The sequence below is a fragment of the Alosa sapidissima genome, chromosome 3 (genome assembly GCF_018492685.1).
Source record: "Alosa sapidissima isolate fAloSap1 chromosome 3, fAloSap1.pri, whole genome shotgun sequence".
Taxonomy (NCBI): Eukaryota; Metazoa; Chordata; class Actinopteri; order Clupeiformes; family Clupeidae; genus Alosa; species Alosa sapidissima.
Genome location: NC_055959.1, coordinates 11,488,613 through 11,512,721, shown reverse-complemented (window position 1 = coordinate 11,512,721; position 24,109 = coordinate 11,488,613). Strand labels below are relative to the sequence as shown.

General features: G+C 43.0%; 1 protein-coding gene across 1 annotated transcript; it reads right to left on the bottom strand.

The window, feature by feature from the left end:
- Window positions 1-440: 440 nt before the first annotated feature.
- Window positions 441-13,939, bottom strand: LOC121705382 (transmembrane protein 235). The gene is made up of 4 exons (XM_042086329.1): window positions 13,557-13,939; window positions 13,135-13,200; window positions 10,818-10,955; window positions 441-1,521 (listed from the first exon to the last, which is right to left on the bottom strand). The coding sequence occupies exons 1-4, from the start codon at window positions 13,738-13,740 to the stop codon at window positions 1,244-1,246; spliced, it is 666 nt and encodes a 221-aa protein (XP_041942263.1). The 5' UTR covers window positions 13,741-13,939; the 3' UTR covers window positions 441-1,243.
- Window positions 13,940-24,109: the final 10,170 nt, after the last annotated feature.

The window sequence follows — 24,109 nt, the reverse complement described above, 5'->3', positions numbered from 1 at the left end:
GGACACCAGGCAACGTTTTTGTGTTAATTAATCATCTTCGTAAGTTGGTATATGGTTAAATTACTCATTACGGGGCGAATGAAGGCTCTCTCGCCCGCCCCTACTGCCTGTAGGAAGAATATCCCACTTGCAAGTTCGGTGTATCCTACCCGCCAACCTTCAGTCTCACAAAGACTCAGACATTGCGAGAAGCAGGATCAGTTTACATCCTGCATCCCCAGCACAGAGGCAGGCTAACGAAACGCTAGCGATTGTTGCAAACGTGTGTATAATGGCAGAGCCGGCGAATAAGCAGTGAAAACCCTTGACGGAAGATGCAAAGACCGAGCAAGGGCTTGCACACGTATCGACACGTACAGACGGTAGGGGGAGCTTCGTAGAGAAAAAGCATTAGGTTTGCCTGGTATCCATTTAATAAGAGCTGTTTCAGTGCTGTGATTTGCCCGAAAACCAGACTGAAAGTAATCAAAATAGCCATTTGATGTTAGGCAAACATGGTGGAAGCAAGTCCTTCCTAGAAATTCCAAAGAGACATTTTTGAGCTGTGGCAACTATGACAAGATGTACGGCAGCGTAAAATGTCCAGAGAGATGAAGCCCAGGATGGATAAAACAATCTGTCTGTACCAACTGACCTATTACACAGAATAAGATACACAATTACACCAATGGCCTCTAGATAAATGCAACTACTATTATCTGTTCAGTGACATTTCATGCATAATTAAATCACCACTGAATAATCGTTTCTGATGTATGGTGATGGAAGAGTCAATGAGTTCAGACGCTATCAAGCATGCACACAGTTGAAGGTCACTTTGAATAAAATATTGTTCATCAAATGAGATAATCACACATTTAAATTACAATCAAACTACCATGACAAGAACAAATACGCATGAGCAGCTTAACAGACTTCTTCAGAGATGGCAGTTGATTGGCATTTGGTTCTTCATTCCACTGTCATCAAATTAAAAGTGGATCCCTGTTATTCAATCACCATGATCGATTCTTCAACTTCACAACAGTGCCTTGACTTTCCGTTGTGAGGAAAAGTTTCATCCAGTGCAGTAATGACAATGTGATATCTGACAACAGAAATAACTTCAACATCACATCAATATATAATCTATAGATTTGACTCCATCCGAGTCCATTGTGGTGCGTTCTACAGAAACCACAGCCATGCTGACGGCATGCCTCCTCTCAATCAATGTCTTTGCTCTCAACTTGAGTTCAGTCCCTCAGAGAGACGTTATTGTGCTGGGCTGCATCTCCAGCTGATGCAGGGGGAGGGTGGGGTTGGCGGAGCGTGCCGGCCTCTGGGCTATCCCGGCAGCCACCAGCAGGACGCTCCCACAGGCCACCTGCAGGCCAAACGAGAGGCAGGCCACAGTCAGAGACCAGCCGAAGGATGGGTCCACCTGAGACAGCGTCGCCTCGTCCACCGTGCGCTGGACCTCTGCGAGGGCCTGCTGGGAGTAGCTGACGTAGATACTCACGCCAGAGAGGGTAAGCACACCTGCGGTGGAGGGCAGTACACAGTCATACAAACATCAGGTGTACAGGGTTCCTTCATTCCCAGAGAAAACAAACAAACAAACAAACAAAAAAACAGTTTAAGGTCTAATGTTTGGCATTGAATATAATCCAAGATGGTCCCTTCAGGCCAGGTGATGGCCTTGCTGTCAAATATTTTATTGGTATCAAGAAATCATGAAGTCATGAAGGATGCAGAGCAGTCCATAATGATCTAGGTAAAGGACTAGGAATATTATCATTTAGTAGCCTATATGCAATGTCTGATGAATACACAAAAAGCTGATTATTATGAATGGTGAGACAGGAGCAGACTACATTTTTCTAGACTTTTGATTGAATTTGTAATAATTGTTTACAATCTGAGAAGCATAGGCTACATTGGCATCCCAGAAAAATAGATACATTATAGTATAGGGCAGCATAAAAGGATTAGTGTTTTTAGTGGCAGGGTTTTATTTGATGAGAACAAAGTACTAGCTGTCAAAACCTCATACAAAACTTGGCTGAAGGTTTCCAGTTGCCAATAGAAACCGAATATATTTTAGAGAAAGGCCATGGAAAGGTCAGTTCCCTTTTCATAAACTAACCTTTAATAATCATTTCAGGCTATTTAAAATAAGACAGACAAGAATGTACTTATATGCCATAAGATTTATATAGTTTAAGCCACTGATTAAAACCTTCACTAAAATATTTAAGCCACTTAGGAAGTCTTCAGAAAACACACATCTGTTGTTTTTTATTTCACCAAAATGGAAATTACATTGCTATTTCCTCTAAACCACAAGTCTCTCTAGTCTAAATCATCATTAATTTTATGTCATTAACATTTCTTGTACAAAATTACTTTAAAAGGAAAAGGGAAGCAAATTGAAGCCACAAGGGCACTTTTGGTCATCATTCTTCAATAAATGAGTGAAAATCTATTCAAACAGACACTGGATAGATAGCCTACTAGTAAATTCTCCATGTCATTTATCATTTCAGTACAATTTATTTAGAGTATTTTGTGTTATAGCCTATTTTATTCAGTGTTCACTTCATATTTCAACAACAACGTGAAATTCTTCAGAATGTAATAGTTAAGGGAAGTAAGATCCTCTCTTGTTACTAAGAAACATTGAATTGCAACAGGTAGTGACACAGCACCAGTGTTGCCACAGTTACCTTGAAAAAGTAATCAGTAAATTACTGATTAAAAAACAAACAAACATACAATCTTGTGCTGAAACTGAACAGAACACTGAATAAAATAGGGTAGAAATCAGTAAATTACTGATTACTCCTTTAAAAAGTAACTTAGTTACTTTACTGATTACTTGATTTTAAAGGGGAACTTGGCAACTATTTCAACTTAATAAACCCGTTTAGAAATCATTCGGATGGTTAAATGACCTGTTCCGGTGAAAATGGTGACTTTCCCCGCTGGGCCTAGCGTCCCCAGGCGGAAAACCAACCTTGCAACATTGAGACTTACCGTCCCGGAAAGAGAAGTGAGAAACAAGAAACTCGTTTTAAATCGTGTTTCTTACCTTGTAACATCCACATAGTTCTGCCAAACTTATGCTAACCGTTCGCTAGCTTGTAAACAAATCCATGTGCTTTATAGTTTGAAATAGCATAATGCACAATTTCTCCAGCAGAGGGGAAAATCCTGCCAAGTTTCCCTTTAAAAGTAACTAAGTTAGATTACAAGTTACTTTATTAGTTACTTTCAGCAGCTGCCGACAACACCCCTACCGCCTCAACATAAAAATGATAACCGGTTTTGCCAATACTCACTATACTGGAAGTGCATTTTAACAGTAATGCCAACAATTTATAGCAGACATCCCAACCTAACCTACTTAGATACTGAAATGCAGATGTTTGTTCAATAATGTCTAGTCAGTACACCAAATAAGGAAGGCCTATTGATAGAAATTGTGATAGTAAAATTTGTAGATTTTGGTAGTTTGGCCTTTTCATTTAGCCTTGGCAACTAGCCATCTAGTATAGGCCTGAGTAATATGCAAATGAAATTACACTTGTTAAACTCACCTCAACAAGTCTTTTGCAATCATTTAACCCGCCGTGAGCAATGCTTAAGTCACTGTTACAAACAGTGCAGTGTGCAAGACTATCATTATGTTTTAATCTTATGAGACAATTGGGTAAACTTTTGTGTAGTCTGATGTGAAATGGGTTAAATGTTCCTTTTTGAGGGGCACTGACTCTGCCATGACGCTCCTGTTCCTAGATAGCCTACACTAACTGAACTGATTAATTAAGTTCGGGAGAAAAGTGATATAAGCAGACCAGGATGCTCTCTGTCTTGGATGCGCTTGCAGGCACACATGCACCACTCCTCTCTCTCCCTCTCCGTTGTGTGCGCGTTAAACTCAGATGCACACGCGATTTGAAGTCCGGTCTGGCTTGCGTGCTCTTGTTCGTTCTAAGTTCCGGGAGATTTTATGTAATTTGCGGGCGTCAGGATATCATGTGGGAGACTCCCAAAACTTTGGGAGACTTGGGATGTCTAGCTAGACAGCGCTTTGTCGCCAGCACAGAATGTACAATGTACCTTAATGTTGTCATGTTTAGCTGACACAAACTCAAAATAATGACTGTATAGATAAAACGTGCATCTATCTCCTCCCTCCATTGTTGTTTAGGTTTGTGTCGCTGCGTGGTTTTACACGTGAGTTGTCCTCATGCTGAAAAGGTTGGCATTCATAGCAAAGAATATATTTTTTTACTAAGGAAAATGACAAAAATAGTAACGCACAGTGACTTAGATAAGTAACTTTAATCTGATTACTGGTTTGTAAATAGTAGCCTAGCGTGTTAGATTACTCGTTACCGAAAAAAGTGGTCAAAATAGACTAACGCGTTACTGGCATCACTAATCTGACTCTCGCCAGATGAATTTCGTTCTGCTTAGCTCCGCCTAGCTCCACTCACATCCATCTGGGATCGGTTCCATTCAGTGATTTCAGCACAAGATTGTATGGTAGAGCCAATCAGGACGCAGGGTGGGAGTTTCATAGATGCGACATAGTGTAGAAGCGACTGTGAGACTGTTCTTAGCGTCACGGGTTGGCTTCGATGTGAGTGGTTGAAGTAGCACGTCAATACCCAGACGTCACACATAAATCTTACCCAGTGTTGGGGAGTAACGGAATACATGTACCGCCGTTACGTATTCAGAATACAAATTATGAGTAACTGTATTCCGTTACAGTTACAAGTTAAATAGTTGGTATTTAGAATACAGTTACATTGTTTAAATCAATGGATTACATGACGATACTTCTCTGTTTCATAAGTTTGTTCACTCAATAAATTAAGGCAACTCCATTTCCCAGAAGCTCCTGAAAGCAATCTATGATGAAATTGTTTCCATGTTTAAATCCAAGCCCCGCCGTCTTGCACTAGCCTCAAAACGCAGCCAGCGCGCATTATGGACGCGTCATCGGAGACCCTGAAATGACTGAATGCACAGCAAATTAGGAGTAAAGTAAGTGGAGGTAACTCCTGTTCCTCACTGATCGTGGTTCCTGATGTCTGTTCAAAGGATATTTTCCCAACTATTAATAGCTCAGGCTACTTCAGCCAATCGGTTACACAGTTGGCTAATCAATAAACAAAGCCTAGTGTACGTGTTGATTTAGACCTACAATAAAACCAATCTCTAAAATAGGCACTGCATTCTAAGTTTTTTATTCTAACTTAAAATAGCTTTATGGATTTTTTTTTTTTTCTAATTAGATCTACATTTACGTTTTAAAATGAATTTTGGTGCAGCCTCTGAAGAATTATTCTTGCGAGTAGCATATTTTAACGTGCGTTTTTGATTGTCATTACGCGATCACGTTCATTTTGAGAGCACTGATATACAGTAGCCTATAATGTTTACATTTACAGGTCATTTGCGTTCCACCTGTCATATGCGCCCCTCACTTGTGCTGGGTTGATGCCACCGAAAAATCTCACAGGCACACCTTAATTATAATTTATGGCTAATTAGCCTAGTCGCCTGCTTTAGTTTTAGTGGTCACCTTGCTATTTTAAAGTTGTATCAGGTAGCTTAGTTGACTTTACATTCTCCTATGTGGGCCTAACACTTCAGCCATCAACAGAAGAACACACCAGAATAGGCCTGTTAGTAGGCCTAAGCAGGATTTGATGACCGCATTCCTACACTTATAAAATGCAATTCAATGCGGAAGTAATCTAAGTATTCAGAATACGTTACTCAGATTGAGTAACGTAACGGAATACGTTACAAATTACATTTTTGGGCATGTATTCTGTATTCTGTAACGGAATACGTTTTGAAAGTAACCCTCCCAACACTGATCTTACCGATGTCGGGCCGATGAATGCCGTTACAGTCTAGAAGACATCGCATAGGAAGCGTTTGCTCATTGGCAAGACATCGCCGGGATGTCGGCAAATCATCGAAAACGACAATGAGCCAATGTTTCAACGACTCATCGTTTGCTCATTGGCAAGACATCGCCGGGATGTCGGCAAATCATCGAAAACGACAATGAGCCAATGTTTCAACGACTCATCAAAGCTATGACCACCCCCGGCTTATACAACCTTTATTTATTTAGGTCGGAACTTGAGCATATTTTACACTAGGCTATACATGATTAGATCTATAAAGACACAAGAAAGATGCCAGAAATATTTTCAATTCATTTTATTGAATGTTTAAAAAAGTCTGAATGATGAAAAATGCTGTTAGAAATATTCCCCCAAAAATCAGGTTCTTCTCCTGCAAGAGACAAAAACAACAATTAATTCAACGCAACACTTTCATCTTTAAAGTCTACCCTTACCGATTGCTGTTAATGAATTTTCATAGATGCAGAGAACCACTACCGAGCTCGGAGAAATAGATTTCAAACCCATTAGCATTACCTCAGCTGATATTTCAATCAAGCAGAGGCGAGCTAATGCCATTACTTAACGCCGACCAAAACACGAACTCTGGAAGTGACTAGAGAAAGTTGGGACTGAAACGTAGCCTACATTTGCTTTGGGAACTTCAGCTGATGCATATATCTGTGCATTTCCTCTGTGCAAAGGCGTTATGATGACACGACCAGCAGGTTAGCTCAGCCAAGACAGTAACGTTAACTAATAGCCTAGCTCCCACTCCTCTCCATACAAAAACGACAGCCTTTCCTGGGTTAAGTCTCACGGTCAAATAATAACTTGCTATTCTTACACCCAAGCATATTGCTGTCCTTGTACCGGAAATCATGGATGCTGTAGTGTTAACATTTCGCCATAGCCGCTAGCTAGGTTTAACATATTTTCCAGTGTTAGCTCAACTAGCTAACGTGAATTAGTTCACAACGAAGTTGTAATTACCCCAAAACAGCTCTTTAAGTAATGTACACCAAGTTATGGCTTAGCCTAGCAGGCAAATAAACAGTCATACAATTGACACAATGCCTATTTTCTGACAATTTACATGAGTGAATTTACCAACCTGAAAATCGCTGCTCCAGGAGGCTGATCTGATGTGCCTGGCTGCCTGCTACATACGCAAAAAAAGAACAGATAGAGCGGGATCTGCGTTGGGTAGTAGGAACGATCAAAAGCCAACATACATGGAAGCTGGGGTAAAAAAAACAGATAGCGGGATCTGCTTTGGATAGTAGGAACGATCAAAAGCCAACATACATGGAAGCGACTTCAGACCGATACGCCTGCGACATTATTATATGGGAGGATTCCATGCTGATCTGAAACCGACATTGGGCAGATGTATGTGTGCTGTCTGGGTAGATGACGGACAAGTGGCTTATCCAATCTTATGCAAGGATTTTTAAATAAGGCCCAGCCTTCTGAAGCACCACTCCAATGGATCGATCCCAGATGAGTGGAGCTAGGTGGTACGAAATTCATCTGGCGAGAGTCAGGTTATCACTGCACAGCACCATGAAAATGTCAAAGAAACTCCCCCAAACCTCGCTCTCTAACTGAAGATGTTACCTCAGAAATACATCCTCAGATAAGACAAGTGGAAGCTGGATGAAAGGTCATGAAAGCTTAAACAAAACCTAAAAATATATATAATTCTGATATGAACCTGAAATGTCTGAGAGAGACAAAGAAAATGCAGATGTGTGTGTGTGCGAGAGAAAGAGTGTGTATGTTTGTGTGTGTGTGTTTATCTTTTTTACTGACACACACACACACACACATCTGCCAATCACCCCTTCGCACACATAGAATAAATGAAATGAGATCTGTCTAATGAAAATGACCTCAAGCTGCCAGAGCTGAATAAAGAGGGCTGATTCCCTAGTGTATGTGCGACCTACTGAAAGGACTTGAGCGCTGGTTTCAGTGAGACAGAGGAACGTGCCTGCATTTAAAGAGCGATATACATCTCTCTGCAAATTAGGACAGTAAACTCAATCATCACCAGGGATATCATTAGACATTTATGATTAGGGGGCTGTGACAAGCAGACCACAGATAAACACATTATATTTCATTCACTTGACCATATGTCTTCAAAAATCAACTTGAAAAGGCTATTTTGCATAGCATCGCTATATATTATAACAATAAAATGACAACCAATGTCCTGATTGCAATAGTGGCCTTGTCTCCATTGTGGAGAGGCTACAGTCCAAGACCTACTCAGACGGTAGATAATATATTGCTTCTTTGTGTGTACACACACAACACATGCAAAATTAGGGGGTAGACACTGCAAAGGGGACTCAACATATATTATACTCAGCTCTAGCTTTCTGGTGGATGTATTGATTTCCAAACGCCATCTAAAGGGAAGCTAGCAGAGGCTGACATGAGCACAGGTCAGTAGCATCGCTTCTGTCACTGGGATTGAGAGTGGTGGGGTGCCAGCAAGGGATATGGTTTGTTCAAATGAAGTGTCAAAGCGTTGCTCTTCCAGTTTATTAGAATATAACAGATCCCCCCCCCCCCTTAATTTATTTCAAAAAGTTAAAGTTTCATATAATCTAGATTCATTGCACATAAAGTGAAATATTTCAAGCCTTTTTGTTTTAATATTGAATATTCTAAATTTGATTACAGTTTACAGCTCATGGAAATTAATTTATTTCAAAATATTAAAATAAAGAATTCATGAGCCCCCATGTGCATGCTCCCAGAGTGTCTGACGGCTTTAGCTGTTGGCTGCAGCAACTTGATCTAGAACCGATTGTTTTTTTTGTTTTTTTTTCGTACCGACAGTACTCAGTGACCTCGAGAAACAGAGATACATGTGATAAATTGCCTTTAATATCTCAGTCAGGGCAGGGCAATATATTGTAATTTGGTTACACTTTACTTGACAGTGTCGACATAAGAGTGACATGACACTGTCATGAACGTGTCATGAACAAGTCATAAACGTTTATGACATAACACTTCTGTTGTGACATTTGTTTTTTGTCATAACAAGTTAGGGTTAGGATTAGGGTTAGATTTAGGGTTAGATTTAGAGTTATGGTTAGGGTTAGGGGTTAAGGTTAGGTTTCATGTGTCACTCTTATGTCGATACTGTCAAGTAAAGTGTTACCTGTAATTTTTTGAGATGCACCTGTATACTGCCATTGTAAAGAGCAAATGCTCTGGGGAGGCTTACTGTATGTGGTAGACACACGGTTCCATATCACATGAATGATGTTGAGTGTTGATTAGAAAAATGTGCATACAATGGCACAATCTAAAGTTTACTGCCAGTAATTGGTATACAATTGCAGGCAAATTACTTGACTAGCCTTTCATTGCTCAGAATTTATATTTGAAAGTATACCATTGCTTTCTCTGGTGGTCAGTGCTTGAATTTGGACCAAAAAGGTCCAGTTCCCTAATTCAGCAGTTGTTTGATATGAACACAGCATTTGTCTTGGCTATTTTCATATTCATGCTCACAGCTGTGAGGTGAGGGGGTGTGTGTGATGGCGCCGTGACAGATCCGCAGCTGGCATTATTTGGAGGGAGTGATCAGATTAAACAGTTCCCCATTCAGATGCATTGAATCTTTACTGTGAGACTACTGTCTACTGACTACTACTAATATTACACCTCTAAGAGCTGGCTCAAAGATGCCAAGTTTGGTTTTGCCAGTGAACAGGGGTGTACTGAAGGATAGCCGCCCTTTGGATCAGAAGAGTTAGTAACAGAATTAGTTCATGGGCTGGAGGATGCTATTGTTGTAGCACCATTAGTAGTCTACTGAGAAGCAAACAGGTTTAGCGCTGAGCATGTGGCATAGCTTTTTGGACTGTTTTGCTTTATACGCCATGCACCATCATCACCCAGCCAGATGGTGGAGCTGCGTGGTCCCGCCACTTGCCCCTGGGTAACCAACCTCTAGCTGGTGGCGGAACTGTTGACATGAGCTTGTTGGTCCCTGGTTAAAGTTGAGGCTTTTGAGCCACTTGAACTGGCCATTGGTTGCACTGTTTGGGAAATGCTGGACAGGGAGAGCTAACCAACCAGCCATCAGTTGCGGTTCTCTAAGGCTCTGGAACAAGCTGACACACACACCCTCACCCACAATAAAACAGGCTTACTTCCAAGCCCTTTATATCATGTAGGGAGAATATGTAGGATTAGCGACTAGGATTTGATTACTCTTACATTGCAAATGTAAAAAAGACAGGGCTAAGATAATAACCTCATAGACAACGGCAACCTGCTGCTATATCCTTGCTTTTTAATGTTCCTGCTCGAATGTTCATTTCATTTAGCAAAGCAACAGCAACAGAGACACACACACACACACACACACACACACACACACACACAAGCACCACGCATTTCCAAATTTCTGAGAAAACCACTGAGTTCAATGTTAGGACACAGTGCTCTCTAGTCATGATCAAAGAACGCTAACCGTTGAACCACATGAACTGGTTTTCATGGTAAAGAGAGACAGTTACCTAACATGTACACAAATATGTTTGAATACCAGGGAGTTCCTGTGAATCAGTTCTTATCTGCCACCTGCTGACTATATCACCCAGAGGCTGTGATTCCAGAGAACTATGCAGAGCAGTTATGTAAGTCAACTGTCACAATTACAGGTGTACTTAGATCATGCACGTATGTGCAAAGTACTGCCAGACATACAGTAGAGACCATTCTTTCATCCCAGATTAACATACCGGTACTCTCATTTATATTAGACATACCATCTCTGTACTTTATACTCTATAAAGCTCATTTAATTTAATTGAGAAAGACAAGGAGAGAGAGAGACAGAGGGAGAGAAAGATAGAAACTTACTGCAGAGAAGCAGGTATGTAGCAGAGGCCTTGAGAAGACAACTACTGTACATGAGGGCGCTGAAGAGAGTGCAGATGCCACCTACTACGAGCAACAACAGATTCATCGGCAAAAGTATCACCACGGCTCTGTGCAAACCTATATCGGGATGCATACATACACACACAGGATTCAAAATGATATTTATGACACTTTTATCCAAAGTGATTCACATTATGAATACTATATGTAAACAAAATTATTGATGTCACATTGTACAAGGAAAAAAAAACAGTGGCATATTACAGAAAGATTATCATGAAAGATTAGCTTTGAACCAATGCAGCTATTTATATTTATCTTCAAAACAAAAAGGTTTTCACAAGATTGCATAAAATTGGGTAGGTCATTCCACCACCAAGGAAACCCAAATTGTACGTCTGTTTGGGCTGATTGGGATGCTTTTGATATTCTGAATCATGTACAACAGCCTCACTTCACATGCAGACTATACGACCATTTCTGAAAGAAAACAAAACAAAAAAAAAGGTGAAAGTTATTTTCATATTATTTTGGGGTTCCGATCACGCATATTTTGTTTATCCAGTGTAATTTAGCATTTTAAGCCTGCTAATAATTAGCATAATAAAACTGTGGACGAATTATGAAATCAAGTGCCCTTGAACACAAGAACCATCTGGCCCTCCCACCATCCAATGTCAGGTATGCACACGCAGGGCAGGCAGCAACAAACGACTCAGTCCAACCATATAAAATCTTCGGTCCAACCACAGAGGACCTGGCATACATACTTTGACTGCTCTAAGCAGAAGACAATTGAGCCACTTCTCTATTTACAAGGTATACCATCAACAACACAAATCTTTTGTTGGTCTACTGGGGATGAGACTTTAAACCAAGGTCCTGACTCACTGTGGTCATTAAAGATCCCATGGCACTTATTGCAAAGAGGTTCCCCAGTGTCCTGGCTATTCCCAACCTGGCTCATACAATCTGTCTCTCTAATCATCCCCCAGTGTAACTGACTCATCCATTCACCTCAAGCTGGTGTGTGGTGAGCGTTCTGCTGGATAATCGCTTCTGCGTATCACCCAGATGGGTGCTATGCATTGGTGGTGGGTAGTTAGGTTCCGCCTTCAATGTGAAGCGCTTTGGGTGCTTTGATAAAGCGCAATATAAATGCAAGTTGTTGTTGTTGTTGTTACTGTCCCTGGAGAAAAATTCACAGACACTATGCGCAACTTCACAAATTATGTCTCTCAGTGTATAACAGAAAACATAATGCAACGAACAGTACAAATAACTAAACAGACAGATGCAATGAACAACAGGACCAAACAACACACACTGATAAGCAGCTAAAAGGCACTCAGCTAGGTTGGCAGTTGTGGCTGCAGGGAGGATTTAGTTCAAAAAGGGCCCCGCTACCCCTTAGGGACGTGTTACTTTGTGCTGATGGCATTACAGTGAGGTGGCAGTTGAGTGGGTCAGTGTGATGTCCTGTGATTGATGTGTGTGCTGTGTCCTGTGGTTATGATTATAGCCTTATGATTGAGGTCTGAGAGGTTGGGTAAGACCTTTTGTCTTGGCAGTAGTGTGGATTTTATTTGGTTTGGGATCGAAAACAAGTTGAAGGAACAGGTGGAGTAGTACCTATGGGTACAACAGCAGGAGAAAATGGGGAAATGTACATAAACAAACACAGACAAAAGCTTAATGTCTTGATTTATAGCACACGGCTAGTCTTCACATATGACATGAATGGAGCTGCTTTTATTACCAGAGACATTAATCTAGACTTAGACTTCTGGCTCTTAAAATAATCAGGCAACAATACACTCCCTGCCACAACAGCAATCAGAGTCATTTCTTCATTTAATTAATTAATTTACATTTACATACATTTCTCTGCACAATTGTCCCCCTTTATTTATTTATTTTAGTTGTCAATATGTCTAAGCGAGAATAGGCTAGTTTTTTTCTTTTTAAATCAAATCTTTTCTCATTGAAAAGCATTGAGAGATTAAACATACTGTAGCTATGGGTAAGCTGCATGGGGAACAACACCAAGGCTGAGTCCTTTTTAAGACCACACCAGAATTGTTAATCAATTCTTGATTGCTGGTAACAAAACCCATAATGTGGATGGCAGTGGTTCTGCAAAATGTCAGAACAAGCTGTATTTACAACCACCACATGCCTTATCTTCCCATTTCAATCCAACACACAGTAACTTCAGTCGTTTACCATGGTAGTTTATTATCTAAAACATACAATTGTCAGCATTGTCTATCAAAAGGAAGCCAATGTAACCTACTCAGAAGGTGTTTCTCCAGCGCAGTGTGATTGGACGTCTCCAATGAGATGACATACAGGTTGTGTCCTATTTAAAAAGAGACTTGTGTTTTGTCAGACCCTTTTCACTGAGCAAATTGATAATGCAGCCAAACACCCAGACATACACTATATTGCTGTAATGAATGGCCCTGTGAACCTTATAAAGGTGTAGCATAACATAGGATATTTAAAAATTGTGTGGTCTAATAGTAGGATTTTGTGTGCAGTTTGGTAGGCTATATGTCACATTTGGCACGAACATATTAATGGCTGGAGAATAACTGTCTGCCAAACATATCAGTCTAGCATAGAGTAAATTATAAGTCAAAATTCAACAACCTTTTATAACTTCACAGAGAAGTGATCTGCTTACCAACGTAAAGTAAAGTGAGCATACTGTACCTTCATGGATTCTCCATAATCCGGCATGAGAACTCTGCACTCCTACTACAGATTGGCTGTTCGAGCAGTTAGTATTCACATCTATTATGTACCAGTACTCGCTTCCGATTGCCAAAGCAAGACATGCGAAGCTGAGAAAACCCAGTACACCTGCCGTAACAACGACTGCTCCGAACTTCGTCATTTTCCCAGGCACTGATATTCAATTTGGATTTCAATTGGAGGCTACAGCATATGTGTTCACTGACAGCTTTAAGAACAGACGACCAGCTAACAAGACGATATAAACCCTCTTAAAAAACGTACACTTGTTTCCAATATTTGCATTCGCGCGAGCTCATTTCTTACCAAACGAACCACGCTGCTTGCGGAGAGACCGCAACTCACCAGACTCACCAGCAGTGAAGTGCACTACATGAACTATCCTATTTATATTGGCCATCCATCCAGTTCCTATATGTATTTTATCATTAAAATAAAACAGAAATAATGTTGTTGGGTTCACAGAACAGCTTATTGTTTTCTTTTAATTAACGTAGGCCTAGCCTTGTCTGACCGTTTTAATTGACCAGGTGCGCGGATGGGTGGATGAATAAATGTTTGTGTTCAACAGTTAACCCTAAGCAAAGTGACAATCCAGCATAGCATAGAATGTGCTTCATATGCCCTATAGACATTGGTTTATTGGTTTATCCTTATAGTTTCCATATCCATGACTTAGGCTTGACATGTTATGAGAATCAATTTCCTTACTGAGCCTAACTGTAAACCCTAAAAATGTAAAGATTTAAGAGTTTTTGAAACGTGGTGAGATCCAAAAGGTCATTACATTTTAAGGACGGGTTTAATGGTCCTCCCGTGGAACAACTTGTGTGCAATATTGCTTGTTATTACATCAGATATTTCTTCACCAAAGCTGTTACAGCTGATATGTCCCCTCGATTTTGTTTATGCTCCCTGTAAACATTACAGTATAGGCTAAGATATCCACATTAAAGAGCTGCAATGTTTGTTAATGCACTTCAGTTAAGCGATGGAAAGGTCAAATGCAAAATATAAACTGTGCTATTTATTTAAATTGATATTATTACCTTTCGTTTAATTAATTGATTCTTTTTACAGTTATGGCGTGTGTGTGTTTATATTAGGCCTATTATGTTGAGTTTTGTCTATTGATCCTTCAGTAGCCTGAATAACTCCTCCAATATGAGTAGCCTAATGAAATCACTGGTGATGAAAGTGCAGGGTGCTGGGAAACACAATCTATATAAACTGACAGAAAAACAAGCCAGTACAAAATGAATGTGACCAATGAACACGGATGAAGAATGGACTGTTTGACCTGCTGAGACAAACACTGTGCATCTTCTGCAGATCCAAAAGCATCAAAAAGGAATTGGACAAGTTCAAATAAGTCATTTGAACAGTTTACTGATCTATGTTGAGGGCAGATAACTTTCAGCTATTCTTCCCTTGTGCCCACTGCAGACCACAAGTTGAAGATGCATCTGTGGCGTCATAAGATCAATAAAATACTTTCATGTGTATGGGTGTAAACACAGTAACCATGCAACACAAGTATAGATCATACTGGGGGGTATTCCAGGTACGTGGTTTAGTGACAAACCTGGGTAAGATAACTCAGAGTAGGCTAAGTGGTAAACCTCTTAATAGAAGAGCTGTATGGCTTCATGCGCCTATCAAAACAATGCCAAGGGAGTTAACTTACCCAGGTTTGTCACTAAACCAGGTACTTGGAACACCCCCTAATGTATAAATGTTCAAAACAAAAACATTTATACTATTTTTTAAGCTACATTGCTTAGGGCTACAGTCTTGACAGTAGTTGCTGTTACCATTTTGAGTGGTTGTAGCGTTTATTAGGTTGTTTGTTTTTTTTGCCTATGACAAGTATTCACCCCCTTGGATACAGTATGTTTCCCTTGTATTGCTTGTATAAATGAAATCATGATCAATATAATTTGGATTTTCTGACAAGAATGTACAAAAAAACCTCACTAATGTCAAAGTGAAAACATATTTCTACAAAGTAATGTTGATTAATTAAAAATATATAATGCAAAGTAAGTGATTGCATAAATATTCACCCCCATAAAGTCTTTTATTCATTTTACCCTTATCTTTACAAGTCTTCCAGGGCTTGCTGCTGAGAAGCATCCCCACAGCACGATCCATCCACCATCATGCTTCACAGTAGGTGGTTTGTGGCGAATTGTGCAGTATTTGTGTCCACCAAACATAGCAAATAGTCTTATGGCCAAAAAACGCAATTTTGGTCCCATTAGACCAAAGAACCTTCTTCCATTTGACCTTGGAGTCTCTCCCATCTCAGCTGCAGAAGCTTTTAACTCCTTCAGAAGGTCAAAGGTGCCTTGGTGGCCTCCCCAACAAGTCTTCTTCCTTTACAGTCACTCAGTTTGTGTGGACGGCCACCTGTCCAGGGGAGGTTTGTGCAGCATATAAAATCATGGACATCCATGGGCACTGAACTCCTTTTGAATTCATCCCCTGACTTATGCTTTTCAATAAACTTTTCTCTGAGTTGCTTAGTGTGTTTTTTTGTCGTTATACTGCTATACTATACAAATTCACACTCAGGTGATCTCCCTTTCTGTAATTGTGAGACTACTATAGCACAAATTTGGCTGGACCGCTGTTGAATTAGGTCAGTCACTTTAAAGCGGGAAAATATTTATGATACCAGTTATTCCACATTATATTTATATATATATATATTCTATATGTTTTTTTGTACATTCTTATCATTATATTTTTGCATATTCAAAAAACAGACAAATTATATTCAATATATACAAAGTCCATTTGTAAAGGCAATATAAGGGGAACATATCCAAGGGGGTAGGCACTGTATGTGCATTGTGTGCAGCATGAGACAGCTGGCTGAGGAAGAAAAGGGAAACATATCAATCTACCTTTTACAGTTTACATCTCCACTGTAACCTTTGCACTTGAGCCCCACTGTGCATCTTAACATGTACAGTATGTTTAGATTGATCTTCAGTCACCTATGCAAACAGTAAGCTGTCGATATGTTGATACTACCATTTTTCAGTTTCATGCCTGCATACTTTCCTTACTGCCTCTGTGAGAAAAAGCTCAGACAATGGTTCCCAAACATTTCACAGTCTGGCCCCCCTTTTACAAGTACAAATGGTTTGGTCCTCTGTGGTTTTGTTGCTAGAAAAGCTATTGGAAATTGTGACATGTTTTTCTAATTTGTTGGGCACTCCTAAATTCACATGAAAGGACGCTTTTGCCCTCAGGACTATACTATTGTTCCTGCCATACATACAATTACTAAATGGGTAAATCCACAATTAACTGAGATTTACAGGAAACAGTAAGTCTTCATAAGACCTTTTAAGAACTTCACAAGACCTTTCATTCTCACCCCTGCTGGCCCACACAAGTGACTTCCTCAGTGCATTTGCAAATCTACATGCAGTGTTATTTGCAATGCAAAGTCTATGCATATATTGTTCCTGAATGGATTTTTTGAGAATTTGGAGTTAGCCAGATGTAACTAAATGTACAGATGTAAGTTTCCCCTGAGTCAGTGCCCCAATCTGATCAGCTTCTACGTGACCAGTTTTTAGAACATGTCATTGATTCTGATCTCCGCAGAGAATTGAAGAGGCTTGTCCGTCAGACTCCAGGGCTGTCCATGTTGGAGGTGCGTGCTGCAGCTATCCGGTGGGAGTGCGAAGGTAGGCCCAGTGACTTCACCCGAGGTAGAAGCTATTCTGTTCCCTCCCTTTGTGCCATGCAATGTTCAAGGTCCCAGTTCAGTAACCCCTCTGCCCCTGTCAATACTGCTAGCTCAGATATGGCAGAGTTGCGCACCATGTTGCTGAAGCAGCAAGAACAGATTAATCAGTTGACTAGCGCATTGACCACCTTACAGGGGGCAGCGCGTCAGACAAGGCCTAGTCATCCCTCCCCTGTTATCTGCAGGCGATGCCAGAAATCCGGTCATTATGCCCGAGAGTGTGACAATGAGCGAGTTGTTCCCAGACAGAACCCCGATACTCAGTCCCAAGCTCGGGCTAACTCCGTCTCTGTTTCCCAGGTGACGGAAAACTAGCTCCCTCCAGCGTGCAGAGCCACACGTTGGGAGGGGACCTGAACGGCTCTCAGGTTGAGAACCCAGCAAGCCATACTGTAACCTCCCTTGTTGCACAGTGCCCTAAGGTAGCTGTAAGAGTAGGGGGAGTAGTCGTTAATTGTCTTCTGGACACCGGGTCCATGGTATCCACAATGGTGGAAGGTTTCTTTTTGCAGAATTTCAAAGATAAGCTCCAACAATGTCATTGGTTGCAGCTTCGTGCTGCAAATGGCCTGGACATACCCTACACAGGTTATGCAGAGTTAACAGTTGAAGTACTGGGTAAGGTAATTCCTCAACGGGGTTGGCTAGTGGTAAAGGATCCCCCAGGTCAGTCGTCTTCCCCCGTAGTGCCTGGTGTGCTAGGGATGAATGTAATTCGTGAGTGTTTTTGCAATTCCCCTGTTTTGCTTGAGCCAGATAGCAGTCCCTTACCTGAGGGTCTCCTCGTTTCACCTGCCCTGATTCATGTAGAACAAGGTACTGCCTTTGTACCTGTTGTCAATGTGGGATTTACTCAGGCTACACGCTACCCCCGCAGTACAATAGGTCTGTTGGTCCATGCCACAGTTGAGGGTCTTCCAGCAGGGATTTCGGAGCTCCCTGCAGAGATTGATACTGTTACAGCCACCATTCAGTCCCATACTGGGCAGATTAGCCCTGTAAAACAGCAGATACAGGCCATTGACTTATCAGTGCTGTCCGAATCAGAGCAAGACCGAGTAAGGGCGTTTTTGCTCAAACATGAGTCAGTTTTCTCTGCTTTTGAGGGTGACCTTGGTTGTACTAAGATTATCTCACATGATATACCTTTGCTTGATGATAAGCCTATTAGGTAGAGAGATACAGGCGTCTCCCACCCTCTGATTATGAAGCAGTAAAGGCCCATTTGCGTCAACTATTAGATGGTCAAGTCATCCGGGAAAGTTGTAGCCCCTATGCCTCTCCCATTGTCCTGGTGAGAAAGAAGGATGGTAGCCTTCGCATGTGTGTCGATTACAGACAGCTTAACAGCAAGACTCGGAAGGATGCCTTCCCCCTTCCCCGCATCGAGGAGTCCTTGGATGCACTGTGTGGAGCTCAGTGGTTCTTCACGCTAGATCTGGCTAGCGGCTACAACCAGGTACCCGTAACTGAACAAGACTGCCCGAAGACTGCCTTCTGTACACCCTTCGGGCTATTTGAGTTCAATCGCATGCCCTTTGGGCTGTGTAATGCTCCCGGGACCTTTCAAAGGTTGATGGAAAGAATGTTTGGGGCACAGCACTGTCAGTCCCTCCTACTGTACTTGGATGACATTATTGTGTTTTCTTCCAGTGTGGACGAGCACATAAACCGACTAGATCTGGTATTAAGCCGCCTCCAGAAAGAAGGGCTGAAGGCGAAACTGGAGAAATGCTGTTTCTTCAGGGAGGAAGTTCAGTATCTAGGTCACCTCGTCTCTCGTGAGGGAGTGTCCACAGATCCAGCCAAGGTGTCTGCTGTTGCCAACTGGCCCCACCCTACCAACGTCTCAGAACTGCGGTCCTTCCTTGGTTTTGCTGGATACTATAGACGGTTCGTAGAGAGTTTTTCTAAACTAGCGGCCCCATTGCACCGCTTGGTTGCTGAGCTGGCTGGGACTAAAATGCAGAAGGGCCAAGAAATGCGACTGGACGGAGCTTGGACGGATGCTTGCGAGACCAGTTTCCAGGAGCTGAAGGGGAGATTGGTGAGTGCACCCACTTTGGCCTTTGCCAACTTTAATCTCCCGTTTCTGCTTGAGGAGGATGCCAGTCATACTGGTCTTGGAGCGGTGTTGTCTCAGGAGCAGGAGGGCAAGGTCCGACCAATTGCCTACGCCAGTCGCAGCCTGAACCCTGCAGAAAGAAATTACAGCTCCATGAAGTTGGAATTTCTCGGGATGAAATGGGCCATGACGGAGAAGTTCCGGGAATACCTGTGGGGCCAGCACTGCACGGTCTGGACGGATAATAATCCGTTGAGTCACTTAGAGACAGCCAAGCTGGGTGCTACGGAGCAGCGATGGGTAGCTGAGCTGTCTGCCTTCAACTACAACATCCGATATCGGCCTGGTCGTACCAACAAAAATGCTGACTCCCTGTCTAGGCAGACTCCCGTAGCGGTACCAGGACCAAGTACAGGGTCCTATGCAGTAGGGACCGCTATACCTGTGCCTGTGCATCAAGCTGCCCGAAGACAAGAACAGCTCCAAGTGACCCAAACAGCCATATCTGTCTTCCCCTCCCGTACCACTGACGACCTGAGGATGCTGCAAGAGGTAGACCCTACCATCGGCACCTTCCTTCCTTTCTGGCGGACCAAGAACCCACCAAACTCCACCACTCGGGAAGGGTTATCGGGACCCACTAGGGTGCTGTTACGGCAGTGGGACAGGATCGTGGGAATCACTGGTCTGATCTACCGCCGAATGCACCGGCCTGATGGGGCTGAAGAAGTTCTTCAACTCCTGTTGCCAGCGTGTCTTAGGGATGAAGTTCTGCAGCAGCTTCATAATGGCCATGGCCATCAGGGCATTGAACGTACCACAGAACTTGTACGACAGAGATGCTATTGGCCCAGAATGGGGGCGGACATCAAACAGTGGTGTCAGAACTGTGTGAGGCGTACCCTTGCCAGATAAGCCCAGCCCAAACTCCATGTACCTATGGGACATCTGCTGGCGTCCCATCCAAATCAAATACTGGATTTTACCTTTCTGGAGCCGGCGACGGATGGTAGGGAACAGGTCTTGATTATGACTGATGTCTTTTCGAAATTCACACAGGCAGTGCCAACCCGAGACCAGAGGGCCACAACCGTGGCCAGCATACTTGTCCGGGAGTGGTTCTTTCGATTTGGTGTCCCTGCTCGCATCCACTCGGACCAGGGCCGCAGCTTCGAGAGCGCTGTAGTCTACCAGCTGTGCAGTCTGTATGGAGTTCAGAAGACCCGTACGACGCCTTTCCACCCACAGGGCAATGGTCAGTGTGAGCGGTTTAACCGCACAATGCACGACCTGCTGCACTCTCTACCGGGAGAACAGAAGAGCCGCTGGCCGGAGTACTTACCCCAGCTGGTGTTTTGCTACAATACGACCATTCATCAGTCGACAGGTGAGTCACCACACTACTTGATGTTTGGTCAGGAACCTCATTTACCTGTCGACTTCCTCCTAGGCAGGGTACAAGAACCAGAGGATGGGCGAATGAGTGACTGGGTGCGAGAACACCAGCGGCGTCTTGAGATGGCCTTCCATGGTGCCAGGGAACGCCTGCAAGCCGCTGCGTTAAGGAGGAAGGAACGACACGACCACAGGGCCCAGAGTGACCCCTTGGCAGAAGGACAGCTTGTCTACCTGAGAAACTACAGCGTGAGGGGGCGCACGAAAATCCAGGATGCTTGGAGTCCCACCATATATCAAATTGTCCGTGCACCAGGTCCTGGTGGAGTGGTGTACTCCGTTGCGCCTGTGCATGATCTTAGCCAGATTCGACAAGTGCACCAGACCATGTTGAAGCCTGCCCATCCTGAGCCGGACACAGCACTCCCCCGCATGCCAACGGAACCTCAGGCCGTGGTGAGTAGACCAGCAGAAGACGATGATCCAGTGGGTCCTCGTTCGCTTCCCCGGAGGCCAGGCTCAGTCTGTCCAGCTGCCAGTCGCCCCTTGCCCTGGACACTCTGAAACAGCCAGGCTCCAAGTCGAGGCGAGTCCACCTGGTCCACCTGTATTGCCTGCCCTGCCTGCTCCTACTCAAGTTGCCCCCATTGCGGCTGACCCGGCCACCAGTACAGTAGCTCTACGGAGAACGACTCGTGCCACAGCGGGAACACATGTGAACCCTCATCATCTCCCAGTGTCCATGGTGAGTAGGGCAGCTGGGGCTACGGACCCCCGGGTGGTTGGATCTAACAGTAGGGTGACTGCAGTTTTACGACCTTGGTGTTAAGGCTAATCTGTATGGGTTGGGTTTTCTTCTTTGGGTGTTTTGGGCCTCTTTGATCTTATCTGCGGGACGCCGATAACAAATGGGGGGGGGGTAGAATGTAACCGGCAGAGCCACTGCTGTATTAAGATTTGTCCTCCTGCTGTTACCGTAGCTCCTTTCCCCTTTGCCACGCCTTCCAGTTAGCTTCTAAGTGGCTAGGTTTCCTTAGCGGCAACACCACTTCCTATAAAATAACAGGCTCACCGGTAGGCCAACGAAGATCCCTGGTTTCTGTAAACTCTACCGATTCGGCTATCCTCGGTTCTCTGGGTGTTCGTCTGTGAAAGGTGTCCTACTGTCGCTAGACGCTTCCGAGTAGTTGGTGGGTAGCCCTACTACTGAAGGTCTCGGGTGAAGGACGTTTCAACGAAGCCCTGCACTGTTTACTAAGGAACCTAGCCAACAAAGTGTTCTCACGCCGGCTTGTGATGAGAGTGCCAGGGGTCCCCTTGCCATGTTGTGTTTGCTTTTAGAATGCACTGAGAACCAGTTGCCACTGCTGTTTTGCCTACTGTAAAATTAAGTAAAGTAAGTAGATTAAGTAGCTTTTGCCCGTTTTGTTTGTTTTCTTTTCTGTTTAGTTGGTTTCATTTGGTATTATTTGACTTGGCTGTTACCTTCTAGCCTCCTGTTGCCTCTCTCCTTCACGGCATTAGGGCATGTGTGGTACTGGCTGCCCCAGTAGTTTGCTACCAGTAAAATCCTTCCTATTCGGCTTTGCTCTACTGTTTTCCCAGTCACTGAGTGCTAACCATCCCCTCCCCCTTCTCTCTTCTCCAGAGTAATAGTGAAGCTGCTCACGGGGCAGGTCGCCGGATCTGAGTCCTCCTCTTCGCGCACTGCTCACAGTATTTTGTAGTGGTAACGTGCACCTCACCATTTGCTGTGATCACATTGTTGCAGTAGTTGTGCCTATGCGTGTGTGTGTGTGTATGTGTGTCTGTATGAATAGGCACCAGAGTCAAGAGCACGAGTGTTGTGTCGGCCTCACACTTCTCCCAGGACAGGTAACCGCTCCCCATCAGCTAACTAGCTATCTCTGCCCTGCTACTGTCCCAAAGAGTAAATATCCCTGGTGGCAGCCATTACCACTTCCCCCTTGCCGTTCACCATAGTGGGTCCGCGCTCTAGTGCTTAACCGCATAAATGGCCTTTTAAGTGAATTCCATATTAATAAATCTTGTTTATTTTTGTACTGGAATCACGTCTCTGTCTTTACTTATCTTATCTGTGTGTCTCATCAAAAACACTTGGGTTTATAACATATCTTGGCGTGAAAGGCCCCAAGTGGCGTAGTCGTGCACTTATATGTACCCTATACACTGTAGGTACAGTCGGTCACATAACCTTATGTAAAACAACCTGAAGTGAACTTGAAGTGATATAAAGTGGCATATTTCATATTTTATTTTGTTTTAATCTTGATGAACACCAACACCAGCAGATGACATGGCACCCCAAATCATCACTGACTATGGAAACATCAAATTGGACTTCAAAGAACTATCCACTTTTCCTCCAAACTCTTGGTACCTTGATTGGACCCTGATATCGAAATTAAATGTTAAATTTGTTTTTATGTGAAAAGGACCACTGAGCACCAGTCCAGTTCTGTCTCTCCAAGCCCAGGTAAGCCACTCTAACCTTGTATCTGATTCAGGAGTGGCTTAACACTAAGAATATGCCACTTGTAGCCCATTTCCTGGACATCTCTGTGCATGGTGGCTTTTGATGCAGACTTCAGTCTCAGTCCACTCCTTGTGAAGTTCTCCCAAGTATTTTAAGAAACTGATTTTTGATTTTCATGAGCTGTAAGCCATAATCATTGACACTACAACCAAAAATGGCTTGACATATTTCACTCTATATGTAATGAATCTAGAATATATGAAAGATTCACTTTTTGAAATAGATTTTTTTAGGATATTTACGGATATTCTAATTGTTTGAGACCCACCTGTACTGTATGTCAGGCTATAAGCACCATGTGCTCATCCTCTTGATTTGGCTAAAGGATGCACATTTCCCTTCCATTAAATTTCCATCTCACATGACCTCAGTGGTGTGACACATAACCACACCAGTGCTCGAATTACATGGGAGGCATGAGGGAGCCGAGCTCCCCTAGAGTGAAGACTGGCTCCAAACAACAAAGTCAAAAATCTGAGGGGGTCTGGCAAAATCTGAGGGGGGTGGCCTGAACCACACTCCAAGGAAATAGTTCTTGAAATAGCTTGATTCGAGAGCTTAATTGACCCTTTCATGTAAAGTGTTTTTCATGGCCCCATTGGGTCTGAAGGGTTCTGCTCAGAATATTACTCGGCGTATGTTGTAAACAAGCTGTTAGCTACTGAAAGCCTGGGTAAAAATGCAATCCCCATTCCCCACCCATTTCCCTTTTAAGCAGGTGTATT

What these genes read in the sequence shown, in the direction of transcription:
- LOC121705382 (XM_042086329.1), bottom strand. Translation starts at nt 13,740, where the DNA reads ATGACGAAGTTCGGAGCAGTCGTTGTTACGGCAGGTGTACTGGGTTTT. An exon ending in ATTATGGAGAATCCATGAAG is followed by an intron (nt 13,201 to 13,556) that starts GTACAGTATGCT and finishes CTTTTTAAATAG; the next exon opens with GACACAACCTGTATGTCATC. An exon ending in TACATACCTGCTTCTCTGCA is followed by an intron (nt 1,522 to 10,817) that starts GTAAGTTTCTAT and finishes CCTCCACCGCAG; the next exon opens with GTGTGCTTACCCTCTCTGGC.